We start from the raw sequence: 23,961 nt of genomic DNA on the forward strand, positions 1-23,961 counted from the left end.
CTGTAATAGAATAATAGTTTTGTTTTCACTCCCTTCCTTCTTCTTACTGTTCAACGTTTCCTCTCTTCTTTTATCTTTCTCTCATAGTCATCGTACTGATAACAAAATGTTCGTGTTGATTCTATCTGAGCTTGTAAAGAAAACGTCTTTTTCTCTTCGTTATGCTTCTTTGTAAATTTATCATAGACTGGTAATGCTGGAAAAGGATAAGAAGGTGCTACTAACGGCAAAGTCGCTCGCGAAGAAGATAAGAACTCAAACAAAACCATATTGAAGACATTCCCCTCTGGAAGGAAGAATGCTCGCTACATCATCAGTAGTCGTATTGTCACTCCAAGGATAACAAGTTTTCACTGCAGGCGCATCCGAAAAAAATGTCTTCAGTCAGGCTATACTGTGCTTGAACTGTTTCGCACTGATAAATCGTAGGAATGCTCGTGGGTATATATAGATGTCTGGAAAATCAGGAAAAAGTAATTAGTTTACAATAAATTAACATCCTCTGATGATTGTTTAAGTACTTATATATTTAAAACTACTCGACAGATTTACTCATGTTTACACAGATCTTTATATTATGACGTCTTCGTAATGTTTTTTATAGTAATTTCTACACTTCAGAGACACTTTAAGTTTTATCAACAGCTGTTGGCTCATCTATCTATATTCTATATCTTCAACTGAATTTGTTTTTGACGCCACTTTAAGCGGATTGTTGACTGTTTTTAAAGGCAATTTAAGAGGATTGTTGACTATGTTTTTGACGGCATTTACGCGGATTGCTATGTTTTTGACGGTATTTAAGCGGATTGCTGACTATGATTTTGACGACACTTTAAGAGGATTGTCATATATCAATTCGAGGAAATCGGAGTCAAGCGTCTTTCGCAAAGACATAACCGAGACAGCCAAGGGTATAGAATCCGCTAACCTTGGATTAGAAAATGAGCAAACATGGTTCCTTCTTTTTAATTGAAAGGGCAGGCAGAACTGTAACTACTGTTACATATCATAACGGTTGACAACTAATTTGTATGCTTTTGGTTTGGCTGAGGGTTCAGATTATTATCATATGAAAAATAACTATTCAGAGTTCTTTCCCTGCGGTTATTAACTGGTTAAGGTGCTAGGTTCGTGACTAGAAAGGTGCAGGTTCGATTCCCACCAGTTGATCAATCCGGATCGAAAAATGAAGCACGTCATTGAGCATGTCACATTATTAGTCTCGACATAATGTACCCTTCGAAGTGATGATGTGTCTTAAACCATCAAAAATGAACCGAACCGAAACATATCAAACAAATGTTCCATGCTCTTTTTTATGATCTATGTTGACGTAAGTATTATCACCGACGATGGGCGTAAACAAAATTCTAAAATGCTCTAAATTAATAAATTACTTGTAAAAAAAAGTGATAAAGGTATACCCAGAATATTTGTAATATTTAATTATAGTTTCCCGAAAAAGAAATTTACATGGATATTGAATATCATGCCAACTGGCTTCCTCGGTGAACCGGAAGACAGCTCTCGGAGAGAACAGTGTTGACCTTAAATCACAGTTAAGACCATCTTTGACCTAAATTATATAGTCGCTAATAATAACCTGACATAAATATTTTTATAAAAATTAGTTTGTACTCAAAACATTTGACGATAAATAACCGTCATATTGATTGAGTCAAAGCAGTACATTTTTAGACATAACCCAGGCACACGCACACACAGACACTCAAATATAAGCAAATACTATCAATATATATATATATATATATATATATATATATATATATATATATATATATATATATATATATATATATATATATATATATATATAACTATAACTTCATTTAATTGACACTTAAACTGAATTTCAAGTTTCTTTTGAGGAAAGCTTGTTATCTAGTATCCTGTTTGCTATCTCCTGACTGAATAATCATCACCTACAGAAAAACAGCATGGCGTCGCGCTTATGCCGGAACTTCAAAATGTTAAATGAGTACAATGAGACCCCAAATCTAATTTCTATATCACTGAATAAATTCGGTGAGATATTCATAGAAAAATACAGATTTGTTTTATTTGCGGAAGGATAGTCTCTATTTTGAACATAAAACAGAGAAAACGTTAATTTAAAAGACAGATTTAATAAGAATAAATGTAAAATGTGTACGTTCACCCCCCACCCTCCACCCCGCATGCGGACGATCCTGGAGTTATGTATGTATGTATGTATGTATGTATGTATCATTATTATCACATAAATAGCCAAATAGTGCACCACTGTGTTCATTTCAATTTGATACGTGTGGGTTAGTGTGTGTTAATATTGTGACCTTCGTTTCATCAGAAACATCAGTGGCACACACACACACTTAGTTTTCTTTCATTTTTTTTGCAAACAAGCAAGCTACGTTGTATTTGTACAGTACTCTTTTTTCTTTTTCTTGCAAACAAACTACGTTGTAGTGTTCACTTATCTTTATTTTTCATTTATATTTTTCGTTTTCTTTCTCTTTCTCTATTCTTATTAATTATACCATAAAGCATAAACACGAAATGTCGGTGACAATATCAGTAATAATAATAATAATAATAATAATGAGGACTTTGTATAGCGCCTAATCTTTAGAAGCTCTAAGCGCTTTACAACATTAGACAACAATAATGTGTATTAGAGAAAGTACCTATTTTAGTAGCTCCAATACAAAAGAGTGTTTTCTCTATATTATATCACTTACTGCATATCAACTGATATTATTTATATGGTAACCTATAAAACATGTAACATGCAATACGATGGCCAAATACTTAAACAAATTTCTAAAAGAATCAATAATAATAATAATAATAATAATAATAATAATGAGGACTTTGTATAGCGCCTAATTTTTAAAAGCTCTAAGCGCTTTACAACATTAGACAACACCTATAAGATAGAAAACATATAATGATATGATTACAAAAATAAACCCACCATGAAATTAGAAAACATTAAAAAAACATGCTGAGAATATTTAAGGTAGGAAACATTATTAGGTCTTTAAGTTTGTTCTTGCAGTCGAAATAAGTGAGTTTTGAGAGCCCTCTTGAATGTGATCACTGTTTCTTTGTGTCTATGTTCAGTGGGCAATTCATTCCACGTTGCTGGGCCCTGGTATGCAAAAGAATGCTGTCCATATGACTTTATTTTCATAGGGGGAATAATGAGTATACGATTGTCAAAAGAGGAGCATAAGTATCTTACTGGTGTGTACACAAAGGTGAGGTCGAAAGGTATGTTGGACTAGAGTCCGACAGTGAAACGTTGCACAGAGAACAAATTTTTTGTTTGATTCTGGATCGAATGGATAGCCAGTATAGGGTACAGAGCAACGGGGAGGTGTGCTCTGATCGTGGTACTCTAAGTATGATTCGAGCAGCTGTGTTTTGAACTTTTTGAAGTTTCTGGGGCAGATATTGAGATGAACCAGACAGAACTGAGTTACAATAGTCCAGTCTTGAAAGTACTAATGAACACACAAGTGTTTTAGTGGCATCAACTGAAAGATATTTGCAAATTGAGCTGATGCGTCTCAGCTCAAGATATGCAGCCTTGCATATGTTCATGACATGTTGGTGCATTGTGAGAGTACTGTCCAGAGTAACACCTAGGTTTCGTACTGATTGTGTGAATTTAATGTTGGTGCTGCTGATATTTATTGTTTGAGGTAAAGGATGTGAATGAGAAAGTCTTTGTGTTGTGATCAGAATGGCCTCAGTTTTATCATCATTCATCTGCAGCTTGTTACATGCCATCCATGATTTCACATCAGAAATGCACCTCTCTACACCTTGGATGGTAGCATCAACTTCAGTAAGGTACATTGCAGTGTCGCCAGGAGAAATAATAACGTCAAAGCGATATCTGACACTATGTAAATACTACTAATAATTATTCGCACCGAATAACAACATTTCAACGTACTTAACTATCCCGGTTTTCAAGATATGACGAAACCTTCATCCTAGAATTCTTTAAATGATATAGAGTTTCAGTGCGCTCATAAATCTTGGTTCACTAACGTGTCTTTGAAACGTATTCACTTCCGTATAGTAACTTTTGAAATGGAAGCGAGTTGATAACTACTTACTTGTGGTGTAAATTTAAATATATATTCGTGCTTTTTATTGTGTAATGCATATTTAATTTGTACAGTGTGTTTGACCTTTGTCTGTACTTGAGGGTATGAGTTTGGGCCTTGATTTTTTTAAAAGTATGTTTACTTGGATCATGACTTTTGTTGGTCCATTGGAAATTATAATGTCTACCTGAATATTGTCATTGTGTCTACTTGTTTCCAATTTGGTGTAATATTTCATTAAGATGATTGAGTTTGTTTAGGAAATGCTTTTGTGACATAGGTCAAGTAGGGATGTATAAAAAAATGATGTAAACAACATTCTTTATTCCTATCTTACCATTAAATGTTTAGGAATTAATGATCACAGATTTTAGTTGTTTTCAGTTATAATTTTAGAGAAAGTGTATTTATCTGAATTGTTCATTGGAATTACAAATTGCTCATAAACCTTTTTATTAAACTACTATTTGGGATTATTAGGACGCATTCAAAGACATGCTGGATTATATCATTGTGATACATCAAGACTGTTGATACATCAGCTTATTTAAGATTTCAATTCATTCAGGACACCACTGGAATTAATTTCAAAATACACTACACGTGGGACTTGTCAAAGAACTTTAGTGATTATTTGGAATGTAATTTACAATACCGTACGTTCCATTTAGATGTTCACTTTTGTATTATAACGAATAAATTATTTGTTGAATTTTACTAAACTTGTTAGTTTTCTATTACTTAGTGTAAGACCAGAGGGTGGAAACAACTGCCATACTATTTAATATTGTAATGCTTTATAATATTTACCAGATATAGAGACATCACATTGCAGACTCGGATTTTCTTATTTATTTCTCTTTTTTTTCCCCAAGGACACACACTATTTTCTCGTGCTAGAGCATTGTAGGCTCCTAAGGGTTTTAAAGCAACGACTACCATCGTTTTGTAACGTGAAAATGTTGCCTTAATCACTGATTAAAAGACTGAAAGTTTTATATACAGTATTGCTTATGTACAGTTACTTACTGAAGGAAATTAAGAGAATAATATCATTTCGGTTACACTCCTAAAATACACGTATTTAAATGGATTTCGGACTGGTGAAGCTTGGATGTTTCCTGATTCTGTAAATTGCTCCAAGTTTATTACAATTGTTGAACAATAGTTAACGATGTTTAGACTATCTTTACATAAAAACATCAAACTGACTTTGGCCTCCTAGATGATTCAAAGTTGTTGTATTACTAGAAACATAATCTAATATTTACGCTGAATTATCGAGATTTTCTGAACGCTGAGTAGCACACACCTCACTTAAAATGTGTCTAAAACTCCGGTGTCAAGAAATTATCAAAGGTAATGATTCTGATTTTTTATGGACATAATCCATAATTTTATTTTAGCCACATTGACCAATAATTTTCATCTACTTTTATGAACGAAAATTTCATTACAGGTGAAGGTACAAAATGTTTCAAACAGTCTTGATGTTTGAATGCTCTATTAAAGGGTAGTACTTTAATGATGTTTGAATACATTGATTGTTCATTATTGATATTAACGACGACCAATTTTGTTCTCTTTGTTCTTAATTATTGTCCGGTTCTATATTGCATTTGATAGGAAAAAAAACTATTTCTTGATGCAAATGATTTGTGTACCATCTACCTTTATCTAAATAGGTTGTGAAACTGGAAAAAAACCACACACATATCAAGCACTACAAATCAATTCCTACTGATATCTGCGTTGTTATCAGCATTTTCTTAGGTGCAAACTTGTCTAAGATTCAAGTTCATTTATACTTCAACTATAAATTTTGGCAAACATGTCCAAGTTCTAAAACAGAATAGATATTTTTTCAAGGGGGACTATTCACACAATCCCCTACCAAGCATTCCAAGTTTATCATAAGTTACTAGGTTCTAATACTATCTTGTGTCCTAGGTGGGTAGGATATGCAAGGCATTTTGTATTACACCATCCCCAGATTTATCCATATCTTCCAGCCAAATGACATGCGCTTTGGGTACACGAACTATTTTGAGCAATGCCTTTATATAAGGGGTCCCACCGCCTACAGTTTAGAACGAATTTGTTACAACCAGCTGAGCTTCGTGTAGTAACAAAACAGAATTGGAAGGAAAGGCGGAAAAAAACTGGACGTGACAACGGATCCAAAGAAATGTCCTACAAACTCTTTTTGATGACTTGGCTCGAACTTTTCGGTCTTGTGTACTCACGCAATGTCCACATGCGAATGGAGGAGGGAGATGGTTTTGAAGTGAGAAATATCAGGGAATATTTCATTGCAGCAGAGAAAGTAAAGTGGAATTACCTCCCCATGGGGACAGATCCACATTCCGGAAATAATTCGTGAGTTATATCGTTATGTTCTTTTTCTTTGTTATTTTGAGAATGACTTTCCTTGACAACAAACATAATTTTTAATGTTCATGTTCATGACCTAATGTTTCATATTATACTATTATATAAAAATAGTAAGCTATTTATTTACGTAAGCTAGAGGTAAAGCATGGAAAATGTTTCATTAAACAGCAAAATATTCATACGTAAATATCTTCTGATCAATCCAAAACTATCGTATATGTTCACATATAAGTCCAATCCAGCTGCAAACTACACAGACCCTGATCTGCATAATGTTTCAGCAGATGAGTCTACGTTTTTGTTTTTTTTTTTTTTTTTTTTTTTTTTTTGTTCTACTAAACATGCCAAACAAACTGCATTGACTTAGATCTGGATGTACATTATGCGATAGCAGATCTAGGTCTATGCAGTTTTCAATTGGACATTCTTATGCGCTAGTGTATACAGTAACTTATCAATTTGTATTTGAAATATTCTGCATATTAAGGTGCCGTACAGCAAAGCTATTTATTAGTGAACAGTACACCAAGCGCATCCCATAAAAGTAACATAAACCCCGACACTTCTACACACTTTCTCACTCTGATTATCCAATTATTAAATGTCAGTTTGTATTCAATTGCTGGTATTTGGTTCATACACCAAAAAAACATACACTTCAACCACATGGTGGCTTTGAACGCGAATGCCTTCACCTAACCTTTGATAACTGGAGTCAGCCAAATTCACTTGGAGTTGGTGCTGTACGTTGATGTGGAAACCTTTGGATGCTGTGCTCAATAGGGCTGTCTGTCATGAAGGCGGGTTTATGAGCTGGTGCATTTCATGGGTTAGATGGAAATCTAGGGAATCAGTCTGCAAATTCGTGGTGTGATAGTGTTCCACAACTTTTGGCAACACTTCAGAGGCATAGTATTGTCCAGTGACACTAGAAGAGTTAAGCACAGTCACCTGGACGACCAGGTCTTTTGCGTCAAAATGCAATGCATATAAAGCACTCTTGACAGTCTAACTGTGCCTAGTTATTTGTGGCCTCTGTTGTTTTTTTTTTGTTTTTTTTTGGGGGGGGGTGCGTTTTGGCTCTTTTGTTTTGTTATTGTTTTGTTTGTTTGGTTTTCTGTTGGTTTTTTCACTTATATTATTTATTTTCTTTTGAATCGTGTCCAGCAAAGAAAATCCATGTTTCATCAACTAGGACAATCTCATTCAAAAGTCTCTGATCACTCGTTTTCATGTTGGAAAGCGATTGCAACCCAAAGTCTTCCTTTGACCAGCCATTAACAAATGCCAAACCGTTCTCTGCTTCAAATAACTCTTCACTATATCCAAAATAGCCCACGAATTAATGCTGTGGTAATAAAAGTATATTCCCTTCGTATTCACCGTCTTCATTAGTTGCTCCCATTAATAACAGCCCCTTCCCGCCCACCAATCGCAGACAACTATCTTCTAGGGCATGGGTTTTCTTCTGAGGATTCGCGATCAGCATTAAAATAATGAAACCACCTGAACATTGTAGGATATGACATATATTTGCATCCGTAAACTTGGGTTTGATTTCATAGGTAAAGTAGTTTTAAAAATATTTTATTGCCAAGTTTCATGTATGTAGATATGGCAACAGGATTGGGAGCAAGTTTTTCAACTTTCAAGTTCCTCTCTATTATCAATACAAAAAACTAATAATGCAGACAAAAGTTCTGGAAAAAGGTCAAGGCAGGTTACGTACATACATGTAATAAAATTAGAGGGATGAAGGAAGTGCGAGAGCGGAAGGATAGTGTTAATTGTAGTCCGATACGTAAAATTTTAACTGTGGTCATAATGGGATAGTGTAGTCCGATACGTAAAATTTTAACTGTGGTCATAATGGGATAGTGTAGTCCGATACGTAAAATTTTAACTGTAGTCATAATGGGATAGTGTTAGGTGTAGTCTGGTATGTAAAATATTAACTGTAGTCATAATGAAAAATAAAGTAATCATATGTTTGTGAATCATTTAGTTTTAAACATAAATTTCTGCATTTCCTTGGTAGCAAAGTACTTTTTCTGATGTGTAAAGAACATTGCTAAATAAAAGTGTATCAGTATTAATTCATTAATAATAATGTGCGATAAAAGTCCCGTTTCTAGTCTGCATTCAAAAAGAAAAATATGGTCAGTTTTATTGGAAATCCATAATAACAGGAAGGCGTGGCGGTAAGATTATACGCAAGTAAATCATAATTCAGCGAACTGCATTTATGCCATTGCCGGTTTACTAGCACAGAAGCTGGACTTGGAACAGAAATGTTGTGCTCGGTAATTTCTTTTTTGAATGTTAGTATAGATGAACAATGTTTTGCAGATTGTTGCAGATTGTTAGATGAGTCGGTAAGAGAGTGTAATACAATATTCCAATTGAGAGTACATTAAGAGCGCCAGGATTTTACGGTACATTCTTCAATCTGTAAAAGAATTATTCTTCTTTTCTGGCATGCTTAGGTCACTATAATTTGCCTATGTTACGTAACACTCATGTATCTGCAGGTGTCCGGAGTTCAGCACACGCAACTGTGAATCACTTTTAGAATAATTGAAGTTATTTTGTAAATCCATCGAGATAAAATTTATTGGCAGGTTCAAAGAAAGAAAAATTCAGAAGTTTAATAAACAATTCTCGTATTTATCACGAAACTCTCGTTTGCTGTTTATTTATGTAAAAGTTATAAGTAGATTATGGCAGTCAATACCAGTTGTAAGCTATATACACACCAAACAATCGTGTTTTGTTTCGGAAAAGAATGATTTTGGGACGGTCTAGTGATACGTCGCGGTCTTCAGGTCGAGACGTTCATACGCCATATCAAATGAAATCTTTCCCTAGCTCGAAACAAACCGCAAATGCGGTTTCATATTTATTACATACCTCCTCTTTGAAAGTCTGTAAATACGTTTAGCTTTACAGTATGAGTAACATTCAAAACCAACCGGATTAATAAAGATTTGACCATCAGTGCATATAAGAAGATGCACGAGCTAATTTAGTGAATACACCTACAGTATGAATCGTACCCCAACTCGATCTTCGATGTTTACCTGACTGCTCCATCTACTAAAATAGTAATTAACATTGCACTCGGGGTTTAGACATGTGAAGGACACCGATCCATGTTTTTATCAGGGTATTATTTCGTCTCCCACCGCAACGTACACTTGCTTCCAATGGAATGTGCCTTACAAATTAATACTATTGTACCATGTATGTGAAATAAATGTAAAAAATAACATTAAAATCCATTGTCGTGATGATGGACTCAATTCAAATATCGCTCGATAACCAACAGCATATTAGATGAACACGTGATACATTTAAAATCGTATTCAATCAACAAAACCTTTCAGTGTACTCATCATATGAACATCTGAACACCAACTCTGCTAATAGCACGTGCAGAGTCTAATTTTGACGAAAGCGATTTCCTTCAAGCTTGTCCACGTAGACAAATATTTCCGTATTTTACGGATATGAAATCATAGGTATGGAAATTACGGACGGATATTCCCCGCCTGCTGTTTTCTTGACCACAAAATACTCTTGTATGTTAATGAAAGCTTTGACATTATTAATTAAATTTTACATAATTTTATAAAAACTAATATTTCATGCAGTTCATATTAGAACTCCTTTATTTCAGTTACATTGACAAGTTCCTCCGAAACGGTCCCAATATGATAGGCAGTAAGTATACTAAATATGTGTACAATCAGTACACGAACTCCAACTTCACGACAGAGATTCCAAAACCTGATTGGCTGGGCCTGTTGGGTCCGATCATTCGTGGAGAGGTAGGGGAGATAATCAAAGTTCACTTCAAGAATATGGCCGACAGAGAGCTGAGCATGCACCCACACGGATTGAGGTACAACAAAAACAATGAAGGTAATTCGACAAGGTCCCAAATCTCACCAACACAAATCTTACATTACTTCTAGACTTATACATTTGATCGGTCAGTTTAATCAGACTGAACAATTTCAGTCAGTTAGATTGTTGGATTCTTGATTGAGTTTTATGTCCAGATTAAATTTCTGATATTAAACAGCCGGCAAGGACATAACATATTATATTTTGCATTGTTATGCTAGGTATTTTTTTAAAAAACTGTCTGCATTCTGAAGATCTCTACTTATTATCTGGAAGACTTTTCAAACTTAGCATTCGATTCATATTTTATATGCATGTATCTTTCGTGTCTGCCAATGAAAGTTGAATCGAACTGCATCCTCTTCAAACGGTTATTGATAATGTTCACTTTGTAATGATATGGATTTAAAATAATTAAAAAAAACAATTTTCCAAACCCATATACTTGAGAAGGAATTTTTGCCTAGAGTATATAATATCACTGCATTTCTTAACAACAAGAATGCGGGTTGTTGAAAATGCCCAGAACATTAACTTACGATTTAATCATTATTGCCGGAAAATAATAGAATCCTTTTCAGTTGTTGACCTTTGACTATCTTAAACAATATGATCACGTGACATATGTAAAAACGTAGAACAGATCAAAATTTTGTACGCAAAGTCTTTTTTTAATGATGAATACGGTTCAAATGGCGATGGTAAAAAATAGCAGGTGCCTTGGACATTGCATTAAATTTTATTTGTAAGAAGAAAACGCTTGCAAAACGTTTCCGCCGAAGTCCGCAACAGTTTTTGTAAATTTTAATGCACTTTCTGTGTAGGTCATATCTTTTTTGCAGATATTTCCAGAAAGTTGCAGTCTTCTATTACGTCCCTGATAGTTTTATAATATTAATGCTACTTTTAGGCGAGGCCAAAATACGTTATTTTTTCTGGATTCTTTTTTAGTTTTCGTTAAAGTCGGTTACAGATAATTCGGGCGAATTTACAGTATCACTTGAAAATCTTGTTAACTTCATAAGGTCAATCTGCAATGATTGGACAGAAACGGAGATAGAATTTATTAAAATAGTCAGATTTACAGCAAGACATGGCGATTCAGTAAGTGTAGAATCTGTTTTATATTCAACCGCCATTGGAGTAGCAAAATTCGAGAACTCTGAAATTATAAATATTTTTGAAGCAAGAAGAAACATTGGAAATTGCAAGAAAATCAAAGAACATTTTGCTTCTTTTTACTTCATCTGAAGCTTTATGATGGGAAGGCAGCTTGCTGAAGGCTGCGTCTAGTTTACCAATTGATACATGAAATCAGTGTTTTATTCTTTAAGTCCCATTTTTATTTCGTTTGCATCATTCAAAATTTCTTCCATTAAAGGTGTACATTTAGTGCTTTGGATTGGATCTTTTGTATAACAGCGTGTTCTACTGTGCATTGAATCTGGCTATCTACCGTTGAACGTTGCACGGTGTCTGCCGTTTTTCCAGTAACTTGAAGTCTTTTTATATATCCTGAAATTCGTCTGCTATGGTGTATGCAGCCATAATTTGTCTATTTGCTAAATCATCAAAATTTAATTATTTCAGAAGGCTATAAACTCGATTTATCTGTCATAAACAATATTTCAAAAGTTTCGTACCATTATGATATTTGGATCAACCACACTATTTCACATACTTCACTAGATTTTTATCATTCAAATTGGCATTACCTCTATCTCGAAAGGAGCAGAGTACAACAACAGAAGAGGTCAAAGTTTATGCAGTCTAAAATCACATTCTCTAATTTGCTTGGAACATCTAAGGTCGTGTGATATCCTATCTTTTGTTTCAATGATTTAAAATACTTACCTTTGCATTGTAAATTACCCTGAATTTGTTATCCTGGCTGAATCTTTGTGTATATTATTCTCTACTGTGTATTTTAGAATGATTTCGAGTTTCTTCTGACTATTGTAACTGTGTACTGTACTCATTATGGTAAAATTTGCAGTAACTGCTATTTCTGTATAAGTAAGATATGTATTTTTCTACTCCACATTTCTAACACACCTTGTTATCAATTGCTTTATTTACCTCGTTCGATTTCAAGCTGATTTTCAATTTTTAAAGTAGCACTGAAAGATTGTACTTGGCACAAATATCAGTTTTGTATGATAACATATTATTCACCATTTGAAAATGCGACCTATATAGACTTCTGAAGCTTTGATTAGAACTAAGTTAGACTCATATAACTTTCAAGATCCCCTTAATTTTGATCAATCTGGCAGCGTATTAAAATTTTGTTATAATAATAGGTTTATTCTAAGTATTGTACTCGATTTACTCCAAGTTCCATATCAGATTTACTCCAGCTCTCACAACTGACTTTACTCGAAGTGTCATATCTGATTTATTATAAGTATCATATGAGTTTTGCTCTAGGTATTGGAGTCTACTCCAATTATCATTTCTCTGTTTATTCCTATTATCACATCTGACTTTACTCAAAGTGTCATATCTGATTAACATGGTTTCAAGAGTTTTTTAGTGAATGTTCCAAATATTATTGTAAATTGAAGATGAAAAAGACAAAAGTAAGAAGGATCGAAGATAGGTTCACAAAAGCCAACTCCGTACGAACATTGGAAATCATTTTTAAAATATTCCATCAAAAGGAACATAAGCCACAGCAAAACATTCTAAGAAAGAACGAGAGTCAAAACATTACAAGGTGCTTCAAGCTTACTACATGAATCAAATTATACAGGTTGACACAAAACTCAAACAAAATATATTATTTAATATGTGGTGGTATAACTGTCTGGGGCATATTATTTATTCGTTCAAAAAGTAATGTTGTTTTTCACAATGTCTTCAACATCCAGTTCTAAACGATGTTGGATTTAACAAGAAACAATAAACCACAGTTGACCAAGAAACTGAAACGTTGTCACTGTGTGACTTTACCAGTATCGTACAACCCAATGCCAGAAACGTTATACCTTGTCATATAAGAAATCGCATAATTACTCCCACAAATTATCGAGAAAAGCAAGCACACATATTATTATTTGATGTCCAGCTCCACACAACAATGCGTATAATCTCTGGAACAATACGTCCTACTCCTTTGCCAGCATCACTCCTCCATCACAGCTGCGTCGCCAGGAAGCAACCACTAAAGTGATGGCTAAGGTCTATGCGAGTGAGAAACTTCCACTGTACATGGACATCACCTCAGATCCAGCAGTCCGCTTGACTTCGAGACGCCCAGTCTGGTTTGGTTCGTTGCCGGAGGATATAACAGCTGTTTCGGCATGGAGTATCGAGTGGTCTTTAACAGATGTTGTAAACCACTCCCTCGTAGCTGAGTCATCTGTCTGCCCTCCTGGCTTCAACCTTCCACGTCATTTGTGGACACGCTGAACCATTTTCGGACAGGATAGGGTCGTTGTGCAGTCAACCTTGTCCAATGAGGCCAGGCAGGAGCGTATTAACCATTAAGCAGACTAAGCACGTGCTTAGGGCACCAGGGCCAAAGGGGGCACCACAAAGTTGAGAAAACGGTGAAAAGAAAAAAAACGAATGAAGATTTGTAAAAAAAATTGATAAAACTAGTGCAAATTGATCATAATGTTCTCTTTCTTGATCATGGTGCACCCTAGGGTTATCTTCCCAGGTGTACGTGGAAAGGAGGGGGGCACCAAGATTTGTCAGTGCCTAGGGCACCAATGAGCCTTAATCCGCCCCTGAGGCCAGGCCATTGACTCTTCCTGTTGTTGTGGGGCTCTACAGACCATGTCACACATTGTGAACGACTGTCCACTGACAAAGTTCCCCGGTGGACTGCAGGCTCTGCATCTTGCTGATGATCACGCTGTTAAATGTCTGAGCACTCACTGCACACTATAATATAATATTAACTGTTTGCAATATATCACATATATGTTTACATTCTTCTATGGTTGCTTGCAACATGCTTTTGAAGGAGCTGTTTAAGACGGCACCGTCAAACATTAATAAAATATTGTATAAGGTGTAAAACCAGTTATTCGATTTTCATTTAGCATAAAATTGACTACTTGATCGCACCATAACGTTTACAGTAAAATTTTAAAAACTGCCATTTAAACTAGTTACTTTTTGTACTGGGTCACCATGCGAAATTTAAAATCTGACTTTGTTTTTTTCAAACATTATATATCTGTCTTTACCCAGCCATAGTAGGCTGACCTTTTAAAGTTTAAAAGATCTTCAACTTGCACATTAAAATTTGTCCAGGTACAAATTTGCAGCCGTATTAAATTTTAGCATGGTCCAGCACTCGCTATATCTACTCTATCAGTTTTGCAATATATTTCCGTTCAATATATATTAATAACTTCTGTACAAAGCTTTATCTAATAGACGCAGATCCATTAAACTATTTCCAGAAGTACTGAAATAGGTTTTGATCATAAAACAGCGTGACTTTCTGTATTTATCGAAGGTGCTATGTATATGGACAACACAAGCGTCATTAACAGAACTGATGATATTGTGTTACCCGGAGAAACGAATACATATCTTTGGAAAATCACGGAAAGATTTGCGCCAACAGCGGACGATCCTAATTGCATTCCATGGGCATATCACTCTCACATCAACCCAGATAGAGAAGTCAACGCCGGCCTTCTTGGAATACTGTTGACGTGCAAGCAAGGTGAATTACTATTACTATTCCAGAATTGAAAATAATCATTCTTTCCTTTTATTGCTTCAATTTAAAAAAATCACTGACAGCAGCCATGGGTTATCTTCGTCTTTCCGATTACCTCTGTACTCTATCCTATTTTGTATCAAGGTAGATTTCAACTCTCAAAGATAATTATGTGAAACGTATTTCCTCTATGATTATGATTATGTTTGTTCAAACAATTGAGGATATTGTAAAGAACTACATTTGGGTCCATGGACAGCGGCAATGTCCAAACAAACCTGAGGGCTAGGCTAGATATATTTTTGTACGGATTTCTCACTAGGTACGTCACCTACTAAAATGGTAGTTCTCTGCTTGCCGATGCATAGCAATCTACTCGTAGTTTGTTCTGGATAATGGACATATGGGCAAAATATGTCTTACTGCATTAATTTGTGTTCATTCATCAGACCAAATCTGCATTAGATTTCTTCATAAATCTTTTTCTCTATTCACATTGTTAACAGTAGGCTTTGGATCTTATTATTTTGCATAAATTAATATAAAACATCCACTTTTAATTTAAGGCATACTAACGGCAGATGGACAGAGAAATGATGTGGATAAAGAATTCGTTCTTTATTATGATATCTTTGATGAAAATGAATCATGGCTAATTGATGAAAATGTACTACGGTGTAAAAATGTGTCCGCTTGCCATAATCCTATGGACGAGAACATAGTGGAAAATAACAGGAAGTATGTTATCAATGGTTACGTGTTCAGCAACCTGCCTAACTTAACCGCCTGCGCCGGAAGCCGAGTGGCCTGGCATTTCTTCTCTTTGAGTGACGGTTACCATCCGGTTTATATCCATGGGCAGACCTTCGTATACAGGCAGCACAGGTGAGATGTGACATTTAACGGCGAACGTTGGATGAAGAGTTAATTTCATCAAACAGACAATGGTTCGCACACGCAGATCTAAGTTCGCATAAAAATGCCAGATATTTCTCCGTGAAAAAATTAGTCATTCTTAAACCTCTGCTTCAGAGGTTTATAATCAAATATTAAAACTTTTGATGAGTTATATAAATACTTGATTAAGTTACTCAGCCGATACAGGGAATATCGAATTTGCCTGAAACGTCGCTATCATGGTGATGAATTGTTAACAAACCCTAAATCTAAAACTAAAAAAACAATATTTCTATGTTGAAAAGTACCCTGCATGTCGAAAATAAAATCTCATCTTGTCCTATCTTGGCATCAATAGATTCAAATAGTGAATATGTTCACAGCATATTTTCCTCCTTCGTGTGCGTGTGTGTGTGTGTGTGTGTGTGTGTGTGTGCCATAAACATTAATGTGACTCTTAGGGCTTAAACCAGGTAACAAGAAAGAGCAAAACCAACAAGTTTTGTATAATTTAAAATACTAATTTATTTTCCTAAAATACAAAGTGAACAAAACTCCTAAATATTCTATCAATTCCAGTAGTTCGAAGTAGTCCGAATAAGTTCTACATGTATTTTAAATGATAACCGTAATGTTATGAACCAACACCACGGAAGGATCACTATGTTTTATATCTAAATGTCTTTTAGGCGAATTCACGGTAAATCCTATAGAGCTATTAATCAAAATGTACCCTAAATGAATTCACGGTAATTCCAGTAGAGTTATAAATCCAAACGTTCTTGAGATGAATTAATGTTAGGGCACTGCAATTCCAACGAATGATCATATTAAATAAATGAATTTATCCACTCAATATAGCTCTTCCAAGACCAGTAGTAATATTAAGAACGATTTGTTCTGTGTTAAAGTCCTTTTATATACTAAGCTAATATGCAGTAAAGAAAATGCAATACTAGGGATTTAAATGAATGAGTCTGTAAGTTTGAAAAATGATTGCAGTCAACAAGTGTCACGTGGTTCGCTCTTGCTACGCGGGAGCTAGGTCCGTCTGACCTTTCTGCCACGAGTAATGTTCCTGCTGGATCACGTGATACTTATACTGTTACAGTACATCAGCCGTAGAATCATATTAATGAAATCGAACTACACAAAATAAATGACTTATCTTTACAGTACCATCCATTCATAGGATATTAGCATTAAAACGTCATTAATTAAACGACGTTAACAAAACTAATTTTTTATGAAAGTAATACACATAGTATTGATATGCATAACAGCAACAGAACATTATTGTTTTCCATTTAGTATAATGCTTAGAGATTGCAAGTACAACGTCAGTATAAACATTTATTGTGCATTCTGTTTTGCGCAATAAAACATTAAGACGGAGATTCAAACGTAGCAATAATCATCCTAAAAGCATTGTTTGTTTGTCTGTAATCTCATTTGTATAAACAACCAAAAGCATTTTCACCTTTTCACAAATTCCATCAGACATCTAAAGACACGACATAGATCGCTTTTTCTTCTAAGATGTTTCACATTTTAATATCTTATTATTATTTTAATAGCAATAATTTTGTTTGTTGTTGTTCTTTTTATCTTCCTTAACGTATTGCAGGGCCAGTGTTCTCGGAATATGGCCAGCCACGTTTTCCAGCGCCATGATGACCCCATTGAATCCAGGCAACTGGAAGGTGACCTGCTTCAATACCAAACACACCACACGTGAGTGGTACACTTTAGTTTGAATAAGAAGAATATATACTAATCATATACATTCTTCCTCATCGACATGTAAATATAAGTTGTTTATAATGTGCTTATATGCCACGACATACCAATAAAAATAGTTTCCTGTTCAAATTATACGCTTATTCAGAAGGTGATATTTAAGATAATCAGATCATGGTAGATGCGATACAGAAAACAAAGCGAGAAAGAATGAAGTATTGAACAAGTGTAAAGAGAATCAGTAGTGATCTAATTTAAACACTTAAAGAAGTAACTTACCGGCAAAGTCTTTACAGAAGGGATTTACAAGAAACGGTTTAGAATTTTAAAGTATATATTAATCTAAATGATACCTTAACTGCATACTGCGTAAAGTCAATCCAGATTGCCTTCCCATAATGTGCAGGAAGATTGGCACCTTTGCTGTACATCTGAAATAGACTCCGAGCTGATGGCATATTATGCGACTGCCGATCTAAGCCTACACTATTCGTACTTCGGTTGCGTTATGCACGGATATATATGATACGAGACGCTCGATTTGTTTTTCTTCATTCAGAACATCTGCCTCCAGGGTCATATCCTTCTAACTTAAAAGGAGCTTACATTTAGCGTAAGAAATAGGCCTATTTAGAATGATGTCAGATTAGGTCAAGTTTACTGAAACTATAGCAACGGAAATAGCTCCTGGATAATGACTTAAACTAACAACCTCATGCCTGCTCCATAACTTGTGGATACATTGTTGTTATAGCAAGAACAGAAGCTATAAACATTGAGATAGAAAGATCGAAGGTCATGTTCATACACACACTCCACCCCAACCCCAACCCCACCTCTCAAAAAAAGAAAAATATTTTTAAAAATCAGCAAACTTTATTATTTATTTCCTCCGATTAGGAAGGAAACATGTTGCTTAAGTGGCTGAAAAAGCCATTGTCAAGGTCGACCTGATCCAAACTTAAAATTTATTTCTACCCAATAAATTCAGTTTGACTTTTCATATTTTCATCAGATTTCGTCTGTGCCTTCCACTCTTTGGAATAAAGTATGCTTCAGTAACTGGAGTGCAGGGGTCAAAGGTTAACGATCCAGACACCCATAAAAAGGAAAAGAACTTCTGTAACCTACTTCTCGTGCGTACATACAGTGTAGTAGTCTCTTTATTTAGGGTTGTAACCCATGATAATGTTCAAGTAATATTTCCAATTAAAACTATTTCAATTGTCAAAATAGTTTGCTTTTGTGTGTGTGTGTGTGTATATATATATATATATATATATATATATATATATATATATATATATATATATATATATATATATATATATTCGTGGCATGTTGTACTCCTAGAAGCTTTCTTAAGAGAGCAATACCATACTTTCTTTCAGGTGGTATGCAATGTAATTTCCGCGTGGAGCAGTGCAGGGACTACACAGTGCAGGAGATGTTGAGTGGAAGAAGGAGAGAATACTTCTTGGCTGTGGAAGAAGAGATATGGGACTTCGCCCCAACCGGTCAGAATCATTTCGACGGCGGGAGTCTGACCAACCCGGCGAGGTAATGTCAGATCCCAGCTCTGTCATTTAGAATAGGTTCATCAGTTCCATTATGATCGCCATAACCTTCTGACTCTATATTTCGCACTTTTTCTGAGCACAGTTCGTCGATGCTTTCTTATCTTTTCAAAGTATTGTCCCACCATTCATCATTTTCTTTCTGTTCTTCTTCTTTACTATTCGTTTCATTTAACATCTCATAAAATTACCCTTTATCGTCATCGCTATTATTATTATTATTATTATTATTAAGATTATCATCAAAGTACTTCAGCACAGAATCGGGTGCAAGGATTGGTCGGAGATACAAGAAGGCCCGCTACCATAGGTACACTGATGCTGGATTCCGAACAAGAAGCAACATCAACGAAGAAGAGCGCCATCTAGGGATTTTGGGACCAATTATTCGGGCAGAGGTTGGAGACACTATTATCATTAATCTCATGAATAACGCAACTAGACCGTATTCTATATTCCTGCATGGGGTCAGCATGGAAAAGAGAATGGAGGGAACTTGGGCAAAGGAAAATCCGCAAGGTGGGATCCTGAATTACACATATATTCGCATTCTGCATAATTTTGTGTTTGTGTATTAATAGTCTCAAAGGAAAATACAGTACATTACTATTTTGTTTCTCTAAACACGCGTCAAATATAGATAGGATGCCGCTGTTATTAGCCTCGCCATTTGAGCTTTTAAATCATTGATATAATGCATTACAAATTACATTGAACTCGTTGCGTGGTCATCGGGTTTAATGAACGCAATGTACTCTCACAGAGTACTCGACGTACACTGTATGGCCTTACACAATTCGAGCTTTTATATATATATATATATATATATATATATATATATATATATGTATATGTGTGTGTGTGTGTGTGTGTGTGTGTGTGTGTGATTCTCTTGCGAGGATCTGTGAAATTTTGACTTCTGAGAGTGAATTAATAATTTAAAATTTGCAGAAGTCGGGTGATATTGTCGTTTTCATGTCAGCTTTTCTAAGGAATCAGTAGCGGCATATGATTAAGATATTACCTTTCTACATTTGGAGTCACCTTCGTCTGTCAATTATAATACGAAAATAAAACTTATCACATTTAACAAAATAGTGAATTACTACTAGATGGATGGCTATATTAGTATGGTCAAAAGCCAAAAGTATAATGTAACAACGAAAATATTTCAAAAAGCACATATAAGACAAATATGAATTATTACGGTACACGTATGAAACACAAAGACAAATATGAATTATTACGGTACACGTATGAAACACAAAGACAAATAGAAATTGGTATGGTACACGTATAAAACACTAAGACAAAATTTTTTAATTAGTACGGTACACGCATGAAACACTAAAATGAATGGGTATTAGTATAGTACACATATGAAACACTAGGACAAAGAGGAATTAGTATTGTACACATATACAACACTAAGACAAATGGAAATTAGTACGGTACATGTATAAAACACTAAGACAAATAGGAATTAGTATGATACATGTAGGAATGAAACACTAATACAAATATAAATTTGTACTGTATACGCATGAAACACTAAGACAAATCGGAATTAGTATGGTACACGTATGAGACACTAAGAAAAATAGGAATTCGTATGGTACACGTATGAAACACTAAGAAAAATAGGAATTCGTATGGTACACGTATGAGACACTAAGAAAAATAGGAATTCGTATGGTACACGTATGAAACACTAAGAAAAATAGGAATTAGTATGGTACACGTATGAAACTCTAAGAAAAATAGGAATTCGTATGGTACACGCATGAAACACTAAGAAAAGTAGGAACTAGTATGGTACACGTATGAAACACTAAGACAAATAGGAATTAGTATGGTACACGTATGAAACACTAAGAAAAATAGGAATTAGTATGGTACACGTATGAAACACTAAGAACAATAGGAATTCGTACGGTACACGCATGAAACGCTAAGAAAAATAGGAATTAGTATGGTACACGTATGAAACACTAAGACAAATAGGAATTAGTATGGTACACGTATGAAACACTAAGAAAAAAGGAATTCGTATGGTACACGTGTGAAACACTAAGACAAATAGGAATTAGTATGGTACACGCATGAAACACTAAGACAAAAAGGAATCAGTATGGTACACGTATGAAACACTAAGACAAATAAGAATTAGTACGGTACACGTATGAAACACTAAGACGAATGGGAATTAGAAGGGTACACGTATGAAACACTAAGACAAATGGGAATTAGTATGTTACACATATGAAACACTAAGATAAGTAGGAATTAGTAGGGTTCACTATTGAAACATTAAGACAAAAAATAATTAGTACGGTACACGTATGAAACGCGAACACGAAAAGGAATTAGTACGGTACACGTATGAATCACTAAAACATAAAGGAATCAATACGGTACACATATGAAACACTAAGACAAAAAGGAATTAGTACGGTACACGTATGAAACACTAAGACAAAAAAGAATTAGAACGCTACACGTATGAAACACTAAGACAAAACAGAATCAGTATGGTACACGTATGAAACATTAAGAGAAAAAGGAATTAGTACGGTACACGTAAGAAACACTAAGACAAACATGAATTAGTACGGTACACGTATGAAACACTAAGACAAAAAGGAATCAGTATGGTACACGTATGAAACACTAAGACAAAAAGGAATCAGTACGGTACACGCATGAAACACGAAGAATAATAGGAATTAGCATGGTACACGAATGAAACACAAAGACAAATAGGAATTAGTATGGTACACGTATGAAAAACTAAGTAGTTTTCTTAGCTGAAGCTTTAAACTGGTCCCGGGAAAAAAGTTTTCGCTTTTAATAGTTTAGTATTAAAACAAAAACTATTGACAGTTTTTATTCTTAGCTCTCTCTCTCTCTCTCTCTCTCTCTCTCTCTCTCACACACACACACACACACATTACATGCACGTACAATACACGCATGCAAGCACGCACGCACACACAACTAGTCTGTTTGCTGCCCTTTAACTGGATGTAACATTTAGTTCTCTCCTAATCTATAATGTCAAAGACAAAAATGAGTAGATGAGATTTTTAATTTATTTTTTTACCTGCACAATTATATTTTTTCCTGATTGTTTTTCTTACAACTGTGCTAGCAGTTTTATGTAACCCCTGTTACTGGCTGTTCTTTGCCTGTGAGCAGCCTGCTGTATTCGATGCATACATAAAAGATGATAACAAGGAAGAATACTTTAAAATCGTAAGTTTAAAAATTGTACAATGAATTTGCCATCCTTCGCACTTACATTTAGACTCACGCAAGCTTAATCATCCTTTGACTCACTCTGCACTTTTCACACCTTTTGAATTTTATGGGCACCCAAGATGCATGAATCAAGTAGCATGTGACCAGAATGAAAGAGAAATAAAAGAGTCTTCTCCCTTCCTCCTCAGGCGATTTCCATGGTCACATCATTTTACCTGGACACGTTGGGACCTATAACTACACGGTTCCCGGTTATTTGGCGCCAACTGAGGATGATCCAGCATGTTTGACCTACATGTATTATTCTGCGGTGAATGCTATTCGCGATATTCATTCGGGACTTATTGGCCCACTTCTAATATGCAAACCGGAAGCACTGGACCCAGTGACTAACAAACAGGTAATAATATAAAATCTATATGTTTTGCGTATATTGGCAAGAAATTAAAATATAAAGAGGACTGTACCTTTTGGTTCAGCAACATTTTTTCTCACTTGTGACAATTGAAAGAGTGAATGGTTACAGAAAATTTGACTGTATTTTGTTTGTTGATATATCGCGAACATTTTTGGGCACAGTGTCTACTTTAGCTTTTAAACCCAATTTGAATGATATAGTTTGAGATGCAGTCTTGATAAAGAAGTAGACACCACATGTATACGTTACTTTCAACATGTCTCATGCACATTTAGACATGTTGGCGACTGTGTAGCAGCATGGCATTTTTTTTATCCTCTTGAATTTCACTGTAACTGCTTTCCTTGGTGAGGGATAATACCCAAATGCCCAACATATTGCAGACCTAGGGCGAGATGAGCAAATCACTAACTTAAAACTTTTTCTGCTTTATCTGTGTGTTGCAATTTTGCGCATGTACCTGCAATTTTCAACCTCATTTCACCTGCAAAACCTTAATCATGTCTCCTCTGACGTGTTCTTATTCCAGAAGTACATCGACAAAGACGTGTTCTTATTTTACTCAAGTATAGACGAGAATTTGTCCTGGTACATTGATGACAACATTGCCACTTACGCCCCTGGCAAAGGCAACGAATCAGATCCGGATTTTATTGAATCTAACATGATGCGTTGTGAGTAGTTTCCCTTCATAAAAATACTTTGAAAGTCTGTTTCGTTTAATGACCGCTTCGGGTAACTTCAATATGTTCTTGTCGAAGAGTAGATTGTACAGACTGCAAGCTTGGTTGAAAACATAAATAATTAAAAGTTGAGAAGTTGTGCAACAGCAAGGCATGCAAAAGTAAAGGCAAAATTTTATTATTTTCTCGATCAGTTTTACTTACAGCAATTTTTCGAATGACGATTGAAAAAAGATTTTAATCTTGAATCATGATACTGTGTATTAAA

At 35.0% G+C, this 23,961-nt stretch overlaps 1 protein-coding gene across 1 annotated transcript in view; it reads left to right on the plus strand.

Moving 5' to 3' along the window:
* The first annotated feature begins 6,189 nt into the window (after nt 1–6,189).
* LOC149802540 (ferroxidase HEPHL1-like) overlaps nt 6,190–23,961 on the plus strand; it is a 34,675-nt gene continuing 16,903 nt past the window's right edge. Inside the window, exons 1-9 of the mRNA XM_089951792.1 lie at nt 6,190–6,506; nt 10,201–10,445; nt 14,908–15,120; nt 15,684–16,002; nt 17,642–17,748; nt 19,146–19,314; nt 19,567–19,850; nt 22,781–22,992; nt 23,540–23,684. Coding sequence (XP_089807918.1) covers nt 6,316–6,506; nt 10,201–10,445; nt 14,908–15,120; nt 15,684–16,002; nt 17,642–17,748; nt 19,146–19,314; nt 19,567–19,850; nt 22,781–22,992; nt 23,540–23,684 — 1,885 coding nt within the window. The 5' untranslated portion in view covers nt 6,190–6,315. The remainder of the gene's footprint in view (nt 6,507–10,200; nt 10,446–14,907; nt 15,121–15,683; nt 16,003–17,641; nt 17,749–19,145; nt 19,315–19,566; nt 19,851–22,780; nt 22,993–23,539; nt 23,685–23,961) is intronic.

This window comes from Sinohyriopsis cumingii, chromosome 3 (assembly GCF_028554795.1).
Source record: "Sinohyriopsis cumingii isolate HCF-2022 chromosome 3, ASM2855479v2, whole genome shotgun sequence".
NCBI lineage: Eukaryota > Metazoa > Mollusca > Bivalvia > Unionida > Unionidae > Sinohyriopsis > Sinohyriopsis cumingii.